The sequence below is a fragment of the Crassostrea angulata genome, unplaced genomic scaffold (genome assembly GCF_025612915.1).
Source record: "Crassostrea angulata isolate pt1a10 unplaced genomic scaffold, ASM2561291v2 HiC_scaffold_134, whole genome shotgun sequence".
NCBI lineage: Eukaryota > Metazoa > Mollusca > Bivalvia > Ostreida > Ostreidae > Magallana > Magallana angulata.
Window position 1 is genome coordinate 1 of NW_026441689.1, and position 22,020 is coordinate 22,020.

Here is a 22,020-nt window from a genome sequence, read left to right on the forward strand (position 1 = left end):
ATTTACGTGTTGCCTCTTCCGTTTTACAATCAACTGGAAATCCCGACGCCTCCTGTTTAATTTTTAAGAACATGTTGACGTACTGAGTAAACAATCCCCCCTCACACGAGTCGGCGTTGTACATGGACGACTCGGCAAAGTGATAGACTTCGTAGGTATTCAAGATTGTGTACCCTTTAGACATAGCCATTTGAATTTCAGGAGTACACCACGTGCCCGTGATGGCCCTCTCCTCTAGGGAACACGTGCAATCGTTCTGATTTTCATTGTCAGCGCAAGTTCTACACAAGGGAAACTTCAATTTTCCATTCGAACTATAAGGAAGCACGGGGTGATAGAGATTTCTAGGGGGTAAAATTTTAATTTTAGCAAGTCCAAAATACTGAGAGATGTCTTGAAAATTGTCCGTGACGATGGTAGGATGTCCAACGGGATATCGACAATATTTGTTTGTCCATGGATAAAGACTGGTAAAGTCGTAGTACTGAATGGTTTCGTCTTCCGCCGCCTTGTAGTGTAATTTTATGGCATTAGTTCGACCACCAAAAAAACTATCACGTGGGTCCAATCTGTCCTGTATATCCAATGTCGACACGAACTGCTGTAACGCCGCATTCTTTTCCAGTTGATATTTAAATTGATGTTCCCAAATAAAGACGACTTTGTATCCTAGATCCTTGAGCTCTCGTTCTCTCTTCTTCGTCATTTCATATAATTCCTGGATCGTCTGATTGGTGGAAGGATGTCTGAGATGATGACGATCTTCGGCGTAACAAGACGGACAACCGTGGAACACACAACCTATTTTTTTTTGTTAAAAATGAGAGAAAACAATAAACGTATTTTATGGTCAACACTCGATACGCCGCCGCCGCCGCCCCCCCCCCCCTTCAATTGAGGGGGAGAGGGGGTAAATGTTAAAGATATGTAGGTTTATGGTCTTACCATAAAATTCGTAAACTGTTCCTTTTCCGGTTGGAGAGGGGACAAATCCGTCACATCTGTAGTTCGTGCCTGGAATCTGATATTCACCTCCGTTAAGAGCGTGTGAAATATGAATGGGGTTTCCCCGCTGACGGCTTTTTTCCATTAACCACTCTAACCATTGAATCGAAACTTTACTGTAGTTATCGCGTTTTGTATACCCTTGAGAGGGAACGACTGCTATTGGACTCTCGAACTGTCGTTTGCCTATTTGCACGTTCTCGTCATGTTGAAGGTCGACTAAGGAGACCCATGATGCTTCTTCGACGTTGACCACTTGCAGTCCTCTTAAATGTTCGATGTCGTACCATTTCGTGTCCCCGTCTTTGGTTATTTGTATTTTTTCCTTGCCTTTCAAAAATAAAGACTTAAATACGCCCATGCATACACTTGCGATGGTGACGTAATCGAAAGGGTCGACTCCATAAGTAGTTTGTATTTTTAACGTTCCGTCTGCTTGTGCAACGTTTTCTTCGATGGTCGTCACGTCGATCATTAACTTTCTAAATTCGAGACAGCCCCGTCGCAAGATATCGACGTCCGAGCGGCAGTATTGCAACATTTCTTCTCGAAAATGAAACGTCTCGTCTTTTTTCGTTGCATGCCAGTCTTCTAGTTTCTTTCGCTCTTTTGTCGACAGGAATTGGTATCCGTAGTACTGCAAGTCTGGATACGGGCCCACGTAATTTTGATGAGCTTTGGTGTTGAATAAATGAGGAAAGTATCCTTTGCAGAGTTCTTGTAGACCAAACGCTTCTGGTATTTTAGCTAATTTCACGGGAAGAAAGTTGAGAGAATCCATGAAAGTTAAATTCAGTTTTTGGGCTATGTGCATGTACATGATCTTGGAACCATTGTATATGATTTTGCTTGGTCGAATGGAGTGTCGGTCGATGAGAACTTCTAAAACGGGGTACAAGTCAAAACTTTTTGCATTGTGTGCAATTAAAATCGAGTCTTTGCAGTGCTTTCTGGTGACGTAAGCGCAAAAGTGTTCGGCGGCGTAGTCCCCGGAAAACACCAGTTCCCTTTTTCCACACGTGTCTTGACATGGCGGTGAAACGTATTCTCCTTTGAGTGTCCGAGAGCATTTTCCACATCGTGTTCCGCAATGACTGCAGGTGGCATCCTCTACCAATTCCTCTTTTTCGCATTGATGACAAGTGCTCTGTAGTACTGCAAAGTTAACTTTGTGTTGCATTAAACCACAGGACGGATCACGGCAGTTCTGACACAGTCTACAGTTGACGCACTGACGTGGCTCTTTAACGCAATGTCGACATCTGACACGAGACGGACTGTATCCCGCCTCACATTGGAACACGTCATCTTGCCGTGTCTCAAAATCGTAAAAGAAGAATTTCTTGTTTCGCTTTTCGATGTCGGATCCAAACGGTTTCTGGTAACAATTATGTTCCCCGGTTTGATATTCTCGACAGTTAGGGCACTGCCATTCTTCGCAAACGTGTAACTCGGGGGAACGCTTCACACGTTCCAGAACGACTCTACATTTTGTACATTGGTAAAACAGGTCGCAGGCAGGGGGATAACTTTCATTTTTGACTGTTCGTTGCTCTTTATGACTTTTAAAACACACTAGAGATCGACAAACTCGACCACAGGAACGACAGCCCATTTGGACATCCGTTTCCGGACAGTTGTTGCGTAAACATACCTCACAAGAAGTGGCACAAGAATGTTTTGATTTATCTTTATACGGTTTTAAACAGGTATGACAAAAGTACGACGCTTTGAAAAACCCTTGTATGCTGGCAATCCCGTGCCAGTGTTTTTCGTTTTCTGAGTCGATATGATATAGATAAAGACGAGGTTTTTCCTGATCCTTTGTCACCCTGACGAACTTGTTTCCTACTCTAGAGGACACGACGTTTATAGAGACATTGAGTAAGGTTTCGAAAGGCTCGATGTCATTAAGAGGTAGGCACCCCTGCTCTTTGACACAGCCACATCGCTAACTCGGTTTGTTTTTTTTTTCTCGACGTTTTCAGGACGTTGTTGTAATAAGCCTTGGATACAGTACGGTGTTTGAGAACGTCATCTAGCATCTCCTCATTGGAATCATTCTTCACTAATTGTGACCAGGTATCCGCGTCTACTTTTTTACACGTTTTGAGAAAACACAGACCAATGGAAATAGCCATGCATAAATTGTTATCGTTTTGTACATGAAAAAGTGATTTTTTTCTTTCTATGCTATTTTTGGGTCCGAAAAGAGAAGTGATGGGTAGTTTTCTAGGGTTACCTCCCCCTTTGGGCAAATCGATGGATCCTATGGTGACCAAAAGGCTTTCGTCTATGGGTAAGCTTTCGTTCGAATTGAGTACTTTTACGATTTCTGACATTACAGCATCTGCATTCAGAGTTTCCCAGGATTGTAGCGGGACCACTATTGCATTGTTGAGACTCGGGTGACTGATGACCACTCGCCCGAGATCCGCATCGTGACCCCTGGCTTGCGACAACAGGTCGTCAAACATGTCGTGCAAATTGTTTTGTATGTCTATTAATTTCTTACCCCGCCACTGTTCGTTAAATTTGACTTTGAATGTCGTATCGCGTACCCAATGTTTCTTAAAGGTTCTCGTATCCCTCTTCCAAATGTAGTAAGGTTTTTCTGGCGTGTCCTCAGAATCGGAGCTATCCTCACCGCCCCCAAGCTGTACACTCGTTGAAGGCTGATCGCCATCAGCGAGGGTAGGTCGACTTTTTTTGACAGGGGATTCCATCTCCGAAAGAACCTCCTGCCATAAGTCTTCGATGTGTTTTTCCCAATTGAGTTCTTTTAATCGGTCCTCGACCTCAGCATCACCAACTAAACCATTTGCGGCGGCAAATAACTGCACAGCATCACTGTCGTTCAAGGAGTCGAGGATTTCTGTCAATAGACTGCTGTCTGCCATATTCTAAATTCAGAATATTTATAAATGTAAAGCATGCTTCAAAATTCTAAAAAATTAATACTGATTTGTAAAACTTTATTACATCATAACTTATTCAATTAAATTTAATGATGTCCTTAATTTATTCATTTTACTACACTTTAAAAAAAGAAAAACAAAGCCTGTTTGAACTTAAGGTAGCTATCTACATCGAATTTTTACCTCATGACTTGTTGCAGTAATTTTAGGTAACCTTGATTTCCCTGTTCAAAGGCGGACTGTTGCTTTCAATTATTTTATATGAATTTTTTGGTAATTTTTGAGAAAAAATTGAAAAATCGGTTTGACTGAAAACGAGAGGTGATAGAGTTTTAAAATTGCTTCTAAAAATTGTATATTATAAGGTTTATCAATAATTTAAAAGTGGCGATAAAGACTTTGTATTTTTTATAATAAAAAATAATTATTAAAAATTAGAAACAAATTTTCTTAATATTTTTTTTTAATTTGAAAACCAAGTCATTTCCAGCCATTGAGTATAAGAAAAACATATTTTGAAAAGATATTGGAAAAAAAATAGAAAAAAATAAAGCTAAAAAAGCCTACTTTAAAAGTAGACACTAACCTGATCGGAATTAAATTAGGGAAAAAATGGAAATATTCTTCATTTTTTTTTTATTGTTATGACGCTAATAACTAATTAAACCCTTTGTAAATTGAATGAACTTATCAATAATTAAGAAGTTTGGTGGTGAAGCTTCATTTATTTTCGTGCCAGTAGGTTTTTTTTAATAATTAAGATCAGGATCAGGCAAATTTTAATCGGGATCGGTTTGATCTTGAAAATTAGCAATTTTTCCTTAAATATTTTTAATTTTTTCCAATTTCTTTCTAAAATATGGTTTATATATAATAGTTTTACTTGATAGAAACATGTCTAAAATATTTTGACCATAGTTTTAAAAAATATTTTTAAAATGCACTAATTTTACAAATATTTTTTTTATTTAAAAAAACATATATCTCATTTTACTTTTATAGTTATGCTTTATTTATATTTCATAATTTTTAGAGGAAACTTGAAACTCTATCACCTTTCATTTTCAGTAAAAACTATTTTTCCATTTTCTCTCTTAATTGCTAAAAAATTCATATGAAATAATTGAAGGCAACTGTCCATCTTTGAACAGGGAAATCAAGGTTACCTAACAATATTGCGACAAGTCATGAAGTAAAAATTTGATGTAGAGAGCTACCTTAAATTTATTTCAATTCAAAACAATAAAAAAAAAAGCAAAATAGAATACTTTTTATTAACAAAATTCCTGTAATATAGATTTTAAGTATTTCTTAATACTTAACATATTTTTAAGAAATGACATTAGGGAAAAAACAAAGTAAACAAAAATACTGGTCTAATGACAAAAATCTTTAAATAGCACTAAACATGTTTAATATTAACCTTGTACAAACTTTTTCTTTAATCAATAAATTTAATTTCTAGCTTCACAAATGTTCAAAAATATTTAAAACCCACATTGTATATCAGGTAAATAATATTAAGGATTGTAATCTATAAATATTGGATATTAAATATTATTTTATAGGAATACGTTCTACACCAATTAACCCTAATGTCATAACTTAAACATCACAATTATAATAAGCAAATGATCAATGTTAGGTGTAAATCACAAAAATAAAAAGGCTTAAACATCATTTAACATCAATTGCGCATGGCAAAAATCACCAAATAATCACTGTCATGTGTAAATCATAATACTAATCAACAAATAAAGACAGGAGTTAAAATTTTCCTTTCATCAGTATTCAAGTAAAAGACAAACTGTCGCATAAAATAAAAATTAAAAAAAAATACAAAAAAACCATAAAAAGCAACCCTAGGAAAACACAACAGAAAAAATAACGAGTCAATGTCCTTAATTAAACAATACCATTGTACTACATGTACATTCATTAAAAAATTACTTGATACAACGTCATCAAAATTTCAAATTTTCATACTTTATAAAAGTACAGACTATACATTCATCAAAATATTAAATCTTACTGACTTTCAAACATTAGTTTCTTTCTTGCTGTTTTGCTTCTAGTAGTTGGTCCCTGCTGTGGAGCGGGGGCGAGTTGTCCTTGCTGAGGAGCGGAGGCTTGTTGGGCCGGTTGAACAGCGGGGGCTTGTTGTCCCAGTTGAACAGCGGGGACTTGTCCTAGCTGAGGAGCGGGGGCTTGTTGAGCCGGTTGAACAGCGGGGGCTTGTTGTCCTGGCTGGGGAGCGGGGGCTTGTTGTGCCGGTTGAACAGCGGGGGCTTGTTGTCCTGGCTGAGGAGCGGGGGCTTGTTGTGCCGGTTGAACAGCGGGGGGCTTGTTGTGCCGGTTGAACAGCGGGGGCTTGTTGTCCTGGCTGAGGAGCGGGGGCTTGTTGTGCCGGTTGAACAGCGGGGGCTTGTTGTCCTGGCTGAGGAGCGGGGGCTTGTTGTGCCGGTTGAACAGCGGGGGCTTGTTGTCCTGGCTGAGGAGCGGGGGCTTGTTGTGCCGGTTGAACAGCGGGGGCTTGTTGTCCTGGCTGAGGAACGGGGGCTTGTTGTGCCGGTTGAACAGCGGGGGCTTGTTGTCCTGGCTGGGGAGCGGGGGCGTGTTGTCCTTGCTGAGCGGCTTGTTGTCTAGGTTGTTGAGGTGTGTCTGTGTCTGCTGAAGTTGTGTATGATGATGGTGACAACAAATGTATATCCGAAATGTTAAGTTCCGGGCAGCAGCGATTTATCAAAAACTTTACAAGTTTCCTCAGCCCAAAAAATATGATTAATGATGTAACTGCAACTGCCCAAGCCAGAAATCCTAAATAAAAAAAAATAGAGTAGATATACATGCATGAACTATCAACAGAGTATTTAAATTCTAGCACAATTTAAGTAATGTATACTTCCGTACATTTATAAAGCGAGTTTTTCCTAATTTTTTCGTTGATCTAATTTTTGTATAATCCTTAATTGTTTCTTTTAAAACAAACACATTGTTAACAAATGCTTTTTTTTTTTTACACCATATTGAAATAATATGACTAATACCAGTTCCCACATCACTTAGTGATTGTTGAATTCTGTGCCAACTTGTGGGGGGCTCAGATGTAGCTCTATATCCCTCAGCAACAGATGTAGGTTCCTCGGCTACAGATGTAGGTCCCTTGGTTACAGATGTAGGTCCTTCAGCTACAGATGTAGGTCCCTCAGCTACAAGTTAAGTTGGTAGATTTTCAGTAGCGTTGTCATTACTATTGTGGGAAGAGGTTTTATATATGAAAGAGAAAATATGTCATCTTTTGATTTGTTCGAATATTTATACTTCTGTACATTTTATAAAGCGAGTTTTTCCTAATTTTTTCGTTGATCTATTTTTTGTATAATTCTTGTTTCTTTTAAAACAAACACATTGTTAACAATTGCTTTTTTTACCATATTGAAATAATATGACTAATACCAGTTCCCACATCACTGAGTGACAATTGAATTCTGTGCCAAAATGTGGGGGCTCGTCTTTCGGCTACAGATGTAGGTCCCTCGGCTACAGATGTAGGTCCTTCAGTTACAGATGTAGGTCCCTCAGTTACAGATGTAGGTGCCTCAGTTACAGATGATTCCTTGTGATATACTTTAAATGTGAAGTAAAATAAAAATTGAAAAAATAATTGATACAAACATTTTCCTCAGACCACTTAAAAATCGAGTTTTACGGACACAGCCTTTTTAGTCTAAAATTCCTGTAGGAGCTGGCACGATAAAGAACCCCTTTTGATAAATATTCTTTAAAACAGAAGCACTAGATTTGAGGATTTACATTAAAAGAAATCTGAATAGCAATTGAATAAACTCATTTTTCCTAACCTTTGTATTTGTGCATTAAAACCAGAAAATGTTGTTATTTTTAATTTCTACTATACTGCTATAGTTGTCCGATGCTTGGTAAATATTGTCCGATCCATGGTGAAATAGTTCAACACCTCAATAATTTGCTTTATTTTCTACATTTTTAACAATTTTACAAATTTTTCTCCAATATTTAAGCAAGGGGAAAACCTGTAACTTTTAAAACAAGTTTTATTTATATTTGGATGATATTTTATTCGCGAACAAAGGGAAAAATCCGAAGGTGTCCGATGCATGGTGAAATCACCCTATAGTTTATGTATACACAGTAGATATTTACCCCCAGGCTACTCTATATAGCTACATTAACCATACACAGAAAAAATATCTTTGTGAAACGGATTGGGGCTAATGTACTTATAAAATATACATTGTTCTTTTAATATTTAAAGGAAGGTATTCACACGTTTTTTTACAAAATTGCGTGAAATACATGACATGTACAAGGCAAATTGAATCACAGAATTACAGAAACTGTAACTACCGGAAATATATTTTTAAAAAAAGAACGACTTGTGAGATGACCCCTCCCCTTCTTTTTATCATTTACTACATAAACACATTCCATAGTAAAGATACAACGATTTGATTGGCTGATTAAATCACGTGTTCTAATTTTTCTCACGATAATTTTAAAGTCTACGAATCGTTCCCTATAAGCCCCCTCCTTTTAAAAATCACTCAAAATTACCAGACCAGTCCATATTAAGACAATTAACGACTTACAGGTCATAAATGAGAAATTAAAGGGTCAAAACATTTTAATTTGAACCACCCCCCCCCCCCCCTTACCCATATTCCGCAATGTATAGATATGTACATAATTTACTTACCGAATTCATGATCATGGCATTGAGTTCCATGTTTGCTCCGCACTACTGGAAACGGCGCCTTTCCGTTGACGACAATGGTTACATCGCACTTTGCAACCCGAATTTCGCGTATCTGGACATTGACATCGACGGCAACACAGTTGCTTTGTACGTAGAGAGCGCAATTGACCAAACCATGACTGGACGGACATCTCGGACATCTAGTTTCAACACATGTGTAGAACTCAATAATGACAATGAATATTATGCATATCAGCCTAGCTGCTGCATGTGATGTTCGCTTCCCTCCTTCCATCTTAACATCAACGGCGCGAATTCTGCACGGACTTTTCAACGTCATCATCATCATGTGACCTTTAGGCCACCCTGATTTCGCGCGATTTGTCTAATAACGCCCTTATAAGCATTTTAACTGATTACAAATCAAAATAAGGGAAACAGATACTGAGGGAACTAAAAACAATGGTTCTCGTATGTAGGGATAATTATATTTATTTAGTGTTGAAAGAGTTTCAAAGCATTTGTGTGTTAAACAATCTCACACATTTACATGCGAGACAGTGACTATTATTTTTTTTAATTACTGAGGCCCTGTGAATTATACAATTACTATATTATAAGCCTTAATTTGTTATTTTCCTTTACAAGTATGCGTTTACATACACGAATAAGTCAGGTTTCTTGCATGTGTAGGTTTCTTGCATTTATCAAAGGTAAATTTTAAATATCGACTAAATGCGCTACAGTGTTGAAAGCTTTCTTGTAAGTTTATCAGTAAAATAGAAAAAAAATATTTGTTCACAACAAACTATTTGGAAGTAATTTCATTGTCACTTAATATCGGTGGGTATAAATAATTTACAGCGTTTTTTTTTTTGGGGAGGGGGGGGGGGTTAAATATCACCCTTTAATGTAGTGTACATGTACATTCTCTCACTTCGTAAAACAAAAATCAAATAAATTTTTAAGTAATGATAATTATCCTACATGCAGTTGATTTCTTTTTTTTTTCAAATTAAAGCAATATTAACACAATATCACTTAATCAGAGACCCTAGGGTAATGCGCAGATCACTCCTGTCCTGTGTGTCGCGCAGATATGTCACGACACAGCGGTGTTTTTAAAAAGGGAATATAATTCAGTTAATGGGGTAGAGCATCTACGTCATTATCGTGATGTACTTTTTCTTTGACCCGTCAAATCCTTTAACTCGTACCCACGAAGAAAGCGCTGATTGGGGTGGTAAACATTCCCAACCCGCTTAATTTTTTTGTTTTATTTCCTCATTCCCTCACCGAATTTTTCATTCAAGACATATAAATACAACGGAGTTTTGCTTAACGTTATTATCTTGAGAAAATGGCTGAAGAATATCTACAGTTTCTGTAAGTAATTTTTTTAGATAATCGTTTCAAAATTAAATAAAGCTAGTGAAATAATAACTTATCAAATTTTAAGAGAACAAATTTTGGTATACTAACTTTTAAAGGAATCTGTTCATAATTTTTCTCTCACTTCATAACACAAAAATCAAATAAATTTTTAAGTAATGTTCATTTTCCCTTATCCTACAGTTGTTTTATTTTTTTTTTTCAAATTAAAGCAATATTAATGGTTATTTAAACTTTACTGAAAAAGGTCTAAATTTGATATATCTATAAGTTTTTTTAATATAATAAACTTGTCATCAAATCATTTATGGGTTGCACACAAACTTTCTATATTGACAGCGAAGCGACTAGCTCAGCAAAATCGTTTGACGAGTTCGAACAAATTTGGATGAAAATGGGGGATGAGTTAGAAATGGAGGGCCTGGCAAAGCGGTGAGTTGAACAGATTTTGATAGAGTTATCTTTCTTTGGCTTGATTTTAATATGTCTACTTTCATACAAATATTAATGTGTTAAGTGGAATCAGAAAGTGTGTTATATTTTTTAAAGGCCTTCCACTCCTACCCCAGAAAGTAAGAAAAATCAGAAAGCAGAAACCGACAGTACATCACACGTCCCTTTTGAAGGGTACGTATTAGACTAATATTTTTCTCGATCATCGTAGCACTACTTGTAGTATTTAAAAATGAATAAGTTTCGATCAAACTCATCAGAGTAAATGGATTATTATATGTCATTTTAATGTAATTTCAAAAGTATTGTCGTGTCTTAGGATTCAGTAATAAATTTTTGACACTTGATTTATCCCAGCTATTCCCCAGCTCACGACTCCAACAGTCTGTCCAACTGGTCGGAATGCCAGTTCAACGCCAAAGTGGAGGACTCAATATTAACAAACTTAAGGTGATGATTATAAACACTTTAATTTGTTAATGATATTTTATATTCGTTATTGAACTATTTTTGAATGCTTAATCACCTCAATTCGATCAGTAGCAATATTGAATTATAATATTTTTTATTATAATTAATGTTAATTTATTTACGAAGGTTAAATATGAGTTCTTAAGAATTGCAAATCAATATCACGGAATGTGAGATGTACATTAATTGAACACTCTGTAAGGTATATTTTTCATATTTCATCAACAGGCGAACAAACCCGGGAAAAATTCGTAAACTTGAGAAAAGAATGAGAGAACCAGAATTTAAACCACAGTTCGACCTTTTAAGAACCCTATTGACTAGGGTGATGTCTGATTGTGAACAAATTCAAATTATCTTCAACTTTGTTGAAGATAAACTGAACAAAGTAGACAACCACACTAAAAGGGTTAAGTTCACAACTCTTTAGTTTTTGATTGTTAGTGTACTGTTTACTGTTATATATTCTCGGTGAACGATTTTCGATAACAACTTGTGACTTGCACTTTGTCATGATGTTTATGCATACTAAGCCATTTAAATTTGTACATGTATAGCATCACATTTTGTATTGTTTTGTAATCAATGACATTCTTCTGGACACTTGTATTATGTGTATGATCAGTGACACAGAGAACATTATGTACATCGGTCATATATATAACTGTTTAAAACACATTAATTATATTATTATAAAAAAAGATAATGTTTAAATTGTATATTTATGTATATTGAAATACCCCCGGGACCCTTGATTGAGAAATAAAATATCTTGTACTATCTCTGTTGTCTCTGGGTCTCCTGATAACAAAAAGATATAGAGAATCTCAAAACTTTGTAAAAAGTATAACGATAGTTTACTTACTGTAAAAGGTTGAGGAATGGTGCTACCTCTGATGCAAAAAACAAAAGTGAAGTGAAGGAATGCTTCAAATTTTGCACCTTTTATACTGACTATTAAAGGACTGGCCCTACGAAAAACTGCGTTATAAAACCATGCCTGGAAACAATATTTTGGTAATTCTAACTTTAGCAATACTTTACACTGTTGCTGTGGTTACAGATGACTAAGGTGACCCTAATAGTAGATATTAATAGTAGATATTTATGGTATTATCCTTCAACGGTTGCTATGCGAACTAAGGTGACCCTGATAGTATATATTTATAGTATCATTCTTCAATTGTTGCTATGCTAAGTCCTTGACTGTAGACTACCCCCTGACTGTAGACTACCCCCTGGGGAAAACCATGACGTCATCCCTGGGGAAAACCCATGACGTCATCCCTGGGGAAAACCCATGACGTCATCCTGACTGCAGAGTGACTGCACTCTGTCCCCCTTACTACTTCTATGCTAAAAACAAAAAAACTTAACATGAGTTTGTAATGCATTAAAAGATTAAGTAGACCTAAAATTCTTTATATAACAATGTGTATTTTTATGCTGCATGCATGATTTCATAATGCATCACTACATTGTAAGTCATTTTATATTGATTTGCAAATGTACATTGTACATGACTTTTATTCGATCAGATTGAACTGATTGTGTGTGCATGCTTATTAACCCATTGGCAATGCTGCTTGGAAAGTAAAAATGCAACTTATTGTCAAACAATATCATTTAATCCATCAAAAATCATGAGAGATCCTATAGCCATAGAATTAACACATTACATTGTTCACACTAATCTCACCTTTAAATTTGAGTTTTCATCCTTGTAAATGCACACAGACACGTGCCAATTTATGCCCTTCTGGCCATACCAGTCGCTCTGTTTTTATCTAAATGTAATTGGTAAGAATTTCATGGCCCAGTCCATAATAATAAGAATATCACCAGGCTGGAGATCTTCCAGTGTGTGTGTCCTAGCAGTATCCTGATTGATAGTTCTAATTATGTGGCTTTTCCATTGAAGAATCTTTGTTACTGCTGCATCAATATCCATAAACAATTCTTCTCTGGGGGAAAGATCTGTCAAATTAATCATTATTTTAAAATCAAACTCAATCGAAAAAAATTCAATATTTTTAGTATACACTCAGTGCCATGTTTCACTTTCAAATCTTATCAAATTGATAAGAATTATTCATTAATAGCAAATTACCTGCAAGATTGCTCAGGATTTCCTTCAAATTTAAAACTGCTTTTGGAAGTAATTGGTCGCAACCAACATCATGTTGGTGGTCAGTACATGCTTGCTGGAACTGAATGTCAAGCGGATCACTTAGAGCATGGTTAATGCAATGATCACTGCAGTGGTCAGTCTGCATTGAAAGAGAAAAAATAATTGATTTAAATTAAATTACCTCAGTAAAGCAAGTCCATTATGAATAACAAAAATGGATCAAATCTGATATTATATTTTATTTAAAAAAGTCCCATTTAAACTTGCCACTTAATTTTACATTGATAAAGTGTAAGTCATATTGAATATAACAGCAATAAAACATATTATTTTAATACATTGCAATTAAATACCTATTTCAAATGCATTTTAAAATCTGTTTTCATATAAATTCTACTGGATGCCAAGGATTCTTTGCATTCCTTCAGTTCCATTAGCAATAATCCATCTGTTATGTACTTTTCCACATCTACAATACAGTACATAATGAAGTCATAATACATGTTGTAATGTAATTATATTACCGATAATCACCGTAAGAGTAGAGGATATGAATGTCTTTACTGTTTGAAACACGCTTTTGGTTATGAGAATTTGTTACAGATACATGTGCATTTAGCATTCCCTTGATTGGTGACATTTCCATCACATACCGTAAGTGTAAAAAGTCAATATCAAAGAACTATGGTATAAATTCTACAGGAAGCTGAGGAGAATTTAGCAATTTAATCTATATACACGTATTGTCTTTCATGAAAAATAAACTTTACAAACCTGCAACTACTGATAGAAGCACATCATATGAGCACTCTCCATCTGCTGTTATATTGTCCAGACCCTTCAGATTTGTGCGCCTTGAAGCGGGACAAACTCGAAGAATATGGAACAATGTAGACCTAGACAGAGGAATAAATTCTGTCTTCTCACAATATGCCAGATAGAGTTTCACAGGATGAATGACCATCTTTAAGTCCTCCTTAAAGATAGCTTAAAGGTGTTTAAAGGTAGCTTAAAGACGATCTTTAAGCCACCTTTAAGCTACCTTTAAGCTATAAGTATTGCTTAAAGGTGGCTTAAAGAAAGCGTAAAGATGGCTTAAAGGCAGCTTAAAGACTATCTTTAAGCCACCTTTAAGGACAACTTATAGGTCCTTAATGTCCAAACTTCTTTAAGCCACCTTTAAGCCACCTTTAAGCTACCGTTAAGCCAACCTTTAAGCCATTAAAAAAAATTTAATTCAATATTGTGCTTAATTTCCAACAAAATGTATTAACTTTATGAAAGAAAAGGTATTAAAACGGTTTTTGTTCTAAAAAGAAAAATGAAAAAAAAAACCACAAAAAAAAACCGGCCACGGCAAGAATTGAACCCGGGACCCTTAGCTTACTAGCATCACCACACATTTTTTTTTTTTTTATCTTTTATTATCATCACCACACATCCTCTGCGCCACGGCTACTTACATATATATGAGCGTTTTTATATCCTATATATCAGTGGATATTGAATCACTGTATTGAATGTGTTTACTTGAAAAGATTTTGACAAACCATTCAGTTTGTAACAATCAATTATATCTAATTTATAAATTACATGCATGCATGTATTTAGAATGAAATACGGAACTTGGTCTTCAGTGAACAAAATTATTTTATACCTAAATGGAAACCGTTAGGTTCACTATAGTAGGCTTTCTTAGTTAATAAATTTAAACCGAGTAGATATACGTTCATCTAATTTATAGCTATAAAAATGTAAGAAAGAAAATGAAATCATTTCTTTTATTAAATGCATTGATACTATTAGGGTATTTGTTCAATTTCCTGCAATTTCCCGGTTTTCATGATCGCGGCGCCGTTCCAATATGTTTAAATATTTACATGTAATTGTATGTACATGTACATGATTTTTAAACTATCAATTCTATAACAAACAAAATTACCAATTACCGGTGACGTATTTACTGCATGTGGCAATTGCAAATGACTTGTACATACAATTGTATGATGTGCCAGGCCGGGTAAATTTGACATATTTACCCTTATACATATATTTAAATAATCAACCCCTATTTATGATCACCGGTACATTAATTAATTAGCCTCAAGATTTTACTCTTACATACATGTATCGTTAATTTGTAGACGTAACATCTTTGAAACCCAGAGCTAGGAAATAATACTTTGAAAATGAATTACAAATGTAAATTAACTTTTATTCACTAGACTTATCGTATACTCGTACATACTAAGATTCAACGCCTTTAGAAACCCTGACGTGCACCTGGGCACACGACACACCTGTTGTGTATATCTTGTATATTCTGTGTTAGTTCCAGGGGTTTTCTTAAGTTGGACAAACAATAGACTTTAATTAGATATACACAAACATGCACCTGGGCACACGACACAACTGCTGTGTATATCTTGTATATTCTGTGTTAGTTCCAGGGGTTTCTTAAGCTCCTTTAAGTCACCTTTAAGGACTTGCTTAAAGATGGTTTTTCGCCCTGTGTTTGATCAGAGTTGAGTGCCAGACTGTTCTGACCACCTCTGGAATGGACACAATGCTGCCATCCTCTAGTCTCATCTCTTTAGTACCAACAGAGGAAACCTGTTTAATATAAGTTATATATACTAGTTAGGTCTTGCACTTTTTTGCTCTGCTACACATGTAATATCAATATTTAATTACACAATTTAAAGTATTATGAGTTCATGAATAAATGAAATTGCAAAAATTACAATTGCACATGTTTGATTGTTTAATTACTGTAAACCAATTATTATCCCCATCATTTTTTTTTGGGGGGGGTGACCTCTTTAATCCCCGCAAACAAGTAGTCACATTTTTTTCACAGGCATGTTTGGCCGGTAACTGTATTCTAATAAGTATATATTAATAAAAGTTTAAACTTGTTTAAATGGTACCATACCACTTTATGCAATCATTGGAACTCAGGAATATTTATCACACAAGGATAGTACTTGGTTTATAGTACATTTATTTGATCATCGTTCATGATCTGAATTATCATAATTGAAATACATGAAATACATGTTATAATTGTATTTTCGTATTTTATTGAATTGCACTTAAGGAGTTCAATTGAAATGAATATATTAATTAATCATTTTGCCAATGGTTTTGGTTAAAGAGAATCATGATTATTTTTGCAGACACAGAGAGCTGCCAATACACAAAGTGAAATCATGAGTGAAACCTTAATTTGCATGACCGGATACAGATTTATCATTACATTGAGGTACATAATTGCAAAGAACTGCATGATACATACAAAACAAATATGTAATAGATACCTGATGAAATGCTGGATTGAAGATAAAATCCAGTGCATTGTCCAATTTCATGAGATCAATTTTCTTATGAAATACTGGTTTCTGTTTAGGAACCTCAGCACCTGTAATAAATGGATTAAATGTTATTAACAAAGCTAATTCTCAACATGTTTTTATTCACAAGTTATTTGGGCACAAAATGAAGCAATCAAATTAAGGAATTAAAAAATCTAGAAATATTTATCATTATTCTAGCTAATAATGAATTACACTTATAATGTTCTTAAAGCACACATTGGCATGAATATAACACACACATTCAATACATGTGCAAGTCATAAAGTGATGAAAGTGAATTACTATACCTTCAGTATGTTCAACAGCATGTTTCCTTGCCTCATTTATACCATGCATGGTGACTGAGGGAATGATCTGCTGAAGCTGTTTTTTGTATGAGAGCAAGCAATCATGGACAACAGTCGTTTCTTAACAGCCTTGTCTGTGCTTTCACAGTACAGTTTAACAACAAGTTGATCAAGTTTGCTAGAGCTTGTTTCTTGCTGCTGCTCTGGCTCGTGAATGAGCTTTAACAATTCATTTCCCTGTCCTGGAGCTATACCTAAAATAAATAAAAAACTGTAAATATGGAGAGACAAAGAGAAACAGAGAGACAAATATCGAGTCATTGTAAGATAGAGATATACATGTACTACTACTAGTATGGATTTTATATATAAATGAATAAAATTTTTGAGAGAAAGAAAAAGAGACAAAGAAAGACAGATCTAAAGTCACCATAAGATAGAGAGATACTACTACTATTTTAGAGAGAGATAGAGAGAGAGAGAGAGAATAAATCTTGATTCACAGAGAGATAGGATATTATATGAATCAGTTCAAAGTTAAAATATATATATAAGAGAGAGAGAGAGAGAGAGAGAGAGAGAGAGTCAGTCTGAGCCAATAAGAGAAAGACAAACAGTCTGAGTCAGTGAGAGAGAGAGAGAGATAGTCCTATTAGAGATTCTGTGAGAGAGAGATAGAGAGAGAGAGGGGGGGGGGGAGAGAGAGAGTCTTAATAGAGCAAAAAAGAAATAAAACATACTCTCAAGAACTAAATTGACTGCTTCTGTGGCTTTTCTCTTAAGCAATCTTGTAGTGGAGGGCTTAAGGCTGTCCAGCCTCTGATGTACTTTGAATTTAAGTGGGCTCATCTTCCCATGTCCAAGCAAAGTTACAGCCTTATTGAAAATATCTAGAGTGTTGTTATTTTCTTCACTCCAAGATGAGGATTGTGATGATGGTTGAGAACCAAGAAGCTGGCAAAATTAAGAAAATCAGTTTTACAACCAAAAATCTATAACTAGAGCTATATTTTTACTACAACTACTGAATAAGTGTAATTTAATCAACATTGTTAACAAATTGTAAACAGTTTCATACATATATATTAACTTGATTTAAACTAACATCCATTTACCTGGTAGGTTTTATCATAAATATGTTGTTAGTACATGTCAAGTGAATATTGCCCAATAAAAATTAAACAAGTAATTTATGTCGTACATTTTATTCATATAATAAATGATTAGTGTTTTGATAGTAAAAGTTAATTAAATGATGAGTTGATTTTGCAATGCTTTATAAGTACACCACGACCAAAGTTGTAATCAATTCAAGTATAGTCATCACAGATACTTACACCCACTGAATCTTCATCAGAAAATATCTCCAGGTGATCATCAGTTTTCCAAATTTCATCTTTTTCTTCCGGTATAAAAATAAAACTTTCAATTAAAATGCACAATTATTTTATCAATGAGGTTCTAATTAAAATCATGAAATACATAATCAAAAATAAGGAAAGCTGATTATCTTTATGCATATTCTTGATTGTCAGTGATTTAACCAAATTACACATACAGTACAAGTGATATATTAGGATAAAATAATTCACCATTGATGATTTTAAAATAAAAATATTCATGTGTACCATATCTACATTAACTTCCTTAGTGTCCTCAATCTTTATTGGTGTCAATACATCTGGATGTGTACACTTTGGTGGTAACTGTAAAATATAATAATTAACAACTACATGTAAAACTTAATGTATCCAAACCAATTTAATCTAATTTAACCACATTCAAACTATAAATGAAATAATTGCATATATATATATATATATATATATATATATATATATATATATATATATATATATATATATACCTGACTTATGCATTTGGTAGTCCGATTGTATTATTTTATCTTTATTAGGGAGACCGGTAGATTAGGGAGACATATTTTGGTCTCCGTATTATTTTGACCTTGTCTAAAATGTAATTGGCTTATCTTTAAATGAATGAACGGTGTGTCTTTGCCTAAAATGCATCAATGTGTCTATTATTTGACATCCAATAGTTGCCTTTTGTCTATATTTTTTCGTAAAAAGGAATTCAATCTGCCTCCATCGTATAATTAGCAATGACTATTTTTCTGCATTTAGGAGACCAACGAAAACTTGCAATATTGCAAAAAATCTAACATATATAATTTGTTTAGCCTTTATTTATTCTAAATGAAGTTGTTTTCAAAATACTTTTTCACTTTTTATGTATAAAGCCTAACTAGAAAAAAAGTCGTTAATTTCTTGACCATGTTTGAACATTTGGCAAGTGCTCTCCGCCATTTGTTCCGAGTACTCTCGGAACGTCTCGGGTTAAAACATTGGACCTTTTTACGCCAGCGTGTTGCCTTTTAGGAATCAAAGCCATTTTATGGTAAGTACTTTTGATAATCCTACCACAATTGAACAAAGTAATGTTTTTATGAAGTTTTTTTTTTAAATATTCAAATAAAATAGGGCGATAATGTGTGCAACTTGACTATTTTACACCAAATGTTGATTAATCTTCGAGGACATTCGAAACGAAGTTAACAATAAAAGCATGATATTCATTTCCACTGTACGTTTGATGTAATATGTAGATCAAGGATTTATCAGTACCTTCTCCGGAGCAAAAGTCGTCCCCATTCCCAATTGGAAATAAGTTCACTTCAGCAGCTGTCCAAATTATGATCCCAATTAGTATAGCAGTATTTTTCCCCAACTGGTAAATAGTTCTTATGTTTATTTCTTATCAAAAAATACTTCGTAAAATAACCAGAATGTCCATAAATGTTCAGTATTAACAAATGATTAAACCCATTTAGCAAAACTGCAGTCATAAAAGTTTCAAAACACGCTGTAAACATCGCCAACTTTTAATCCGATTTTCCTCTGTTTTTCTAAAACATCGTTATTTTGTGGTATACAGTACAGTACTGTAAATGGTACATGTTTTTTTTTTTTTTTTTTTACACACACTAGACTGATATAAAAGTGAAAGGTAAATGTTATGAAATATTTCAAACAGAAAAATACATTCTCAATTTAAAAGGGGATGTTGATAAATTCTTAATAATGTAATACTTTTATGACCAGTGTTGAAGGTGTTTATTTCAGTAAAAAAGACTTGTTCTTATAACTAAATATAGGAATATTATACATATATCTATATTGTGAAGTTAATTAGATTCTATTCAATTAAAGTCTAGCTCTTTGATTTTCCATTATGATAATAAATTCAGAAATCATGATGTATGCAACATATGATTTCTCCCAACTGCATGAAATTGTTGATACATTGTACAATTTTCCCAATTCCAAAAAAAATGGCATTTTCAAAATAAAAAAAGGCTGAAAAAACCCTGTAATTATATAGCTAGTTTATTGAAAATGGACAGAAAAGTTAACCGAAGAATGTCGCTTTATGTAAATAGATCGACGTGAAGAATTTTCTATATTACAGTTATATGTACCAGTAATATTGTTTTAAATTAATTATGTACGTAATGTAGATATATGTACATGTACCCCTTGTTACCTAAATGAATTAAAAGCAAATTAAGATCAGTTGCTCTTTTTCACTTGTATAGTGGAAAGATAGCCGACTATTCTATGTACGAATTGACTTATTATAGGTAAGATAGTCAGGCCTCCATGTTTACAACCGGGATGCTCACCCCACATTTACAATTGTGACCCACATTTACAAATGTGACATCATAGTATCACTCTCGTTTGGCTTTTCGGATATTATCAGGTTTGTAAAATTTTTGGCTTTTGATGATTAATAATAATGTAAACAATGTGTCTGCAGATTACCGTTGGGCTGAGTGTGATCTGTTGACCAGGCAAAACATGTATGTCTTGATTACACAGCGTTGTGCACAATGTGCTCTCAAGAACATTCAATCCAGAAGCATGACCAATGTAGCAACACTTTTAAAACTACTTTTTGATACTTGTATTAATTTCAATGTTTATGCGCACCCGGGGCGCCCTTCCCCCTGTAATTGTTGATTTATTAGAATAACATGACATGTTTCATACATGATAGCATTAGAAATGGTCGATGGTTGTACATATTTTGTTGTTTACCAATTTAATGTATGTTCTCACTAGAACATGCACATATGATATATGGTAGACTATTATCACATTCAACTCTCTCTCTCTCTCTCTCTCTCTCTCTCTACAGCAGCGATTCATCTTATGTCAACTTTAACAATCATGCACCTACACTCTTGCGAGTATACAAAATGTTGTAAAATGTTCGTACTATATATTGTTCGTGCATTGCACTGCGATGATTTGGATCCAGACCTGCAGCTAAATGTAATATTTTAACATTTATGTATGGCAGTAATGTTTCTAGAAATAACTATAAACAATTCTAATTAAGTCAAGCAAAAATACCAGTAATTATATGCTTCTTATTTAAGGTTTGATTTCTTTTTATGTACACTGTAGTATTGATGCTGTCAGGAGTGAACAACCATACATGTATCTGCCAGTTTGTAAATGATGGCAAGGACGATGCAAACTCCACCATAAACTCAGAGTGTTTAATGGAAGGGAATACCTATGATTGTTTGCTAAGAGAGACATTGTGGTTGGGGAAGAGATACTTCATGTATATGACTATGGTTGTGATGGGAAAAACTTGCGGTGGCGCAGCAAGGTAGGAAAATGGTTGGATTAATTATACACAAAAAATAATTATTAAGAGAGAGTTTAGTGATTTACAACCAGGCTTTGGATATATTGTTATCTGGCTTTGGTTTTGTTTTTGCATTTTTCGTACATTGATTTGTTTTAAACTAATCTAAAAAAATAGGTTTTTCTCAAGAATTTAAAAAGTATCAGAATAGATAATTTATATGTTTTTATTGAAAAACAAGCCTAAAACTTCTGTTAGTGTTGTTAAATAGGTTAAAAATCGTGATCAATTAATCAGCAGAATTGGTTGTCTCTTGCCAACTGATGATCGGTCAATAATCGAATCGGTAACAAATTAAATTAAATTAAATAATATGGGGCACTAAATTTTATGCTATGTATAATCTAAAATATATAAGTGCTATTTTCACTTCCTTCTAAAAGCTTATAAGACTTTTGCTGTATTTTTATTAGGTAGAATGCTACACATCTTTTGAGATTGAAGAAAACCCCCAGCTCACAACAGTTTTCATTTCATTCAATACAGATTAGAAAACAAAAGGCTTGGT

The 22,020-nt window shown here is 34.4% G+C and overlaps 2 protein-coding genes, 1 long non-coding RNA gene and 1 pseudogene across 3 annotated transcripts; 2 read left to right on the forward strand and 2 right to left on the reverse strand.

Annotated features, from left to right (window-relative positions):
• Nucleotides 1–5,951: 5,951 nt before the first annotated feature.
• Nucleotides 5,952–9,470, reverse strand: LOC128169449 (paternally-expressed gene 3 protein-like; annotated as a pseudogene).
• Nucleotides 9,471–9,754: 284 nt separating this feature from the next.
• Nucleotides 9,755–11,592, forward strand: LOC128169450 (uncharacterized). The gene is made up of 4 exons (XM_052835593.1): nt 9,755–10,482; nt 10,600–10,677; nt 10,861–10,953; nt 11,203–11,592. The coding sequence occupies exons 1-4, from the start codon at nt 10,358–10,360 to the stop codon at nt 11,402–11,404; spliced, it is 498 nt and encodes a 165-aa protein (XP_052691553.1). The 5' UTR covers nt 9,755–10,357; the 3' UTR covers nt 11,405–11,592.
• Nucleotides 11,593–16,775: 5,183 nt separating this feature from the next.
• On the reverse strand, nt 16,776–18,170 carry LOC128169452 (uncharacterized). Its single transcript, XM_052835594.1, has 3 exons — nt 18,107–18,170; nt 17,510–17,723; nt 16,776–17,023 (listed from the first exon to the last, which is right to left on the reverse strand). Exons 2-3 carry the CDS (start codon nt 17,616–17,618, stop codon nt 16,806–16,808), a joined length of 327 nt encoding a protein of 108 aa, XP_052691554.1. The 5' UTR covers nt 17,619–17,723; nt 18,107–18,170; the 3' UTR covers nt 16,776–16,805.
• An 856-nt stretch (nt 18,171–19,026) lies between these two features.
• On the forward strand, nt 19,027–21,460 carry LOC128169453 (uncharacterized). Its single transcript, XR_008241536.1, has 4 exons — nt 19,027–19,187; nt 19,402–19,520; nt 20,431–20,552; nt 21,263–21,460. It is a non-coding gene; the product is annotated as an uncharacterized LOC128169453 (long non-coding RNA).
• The last annotated feature ends 560 nt before the right edge of the window (nt 21,461–22,020 follow it).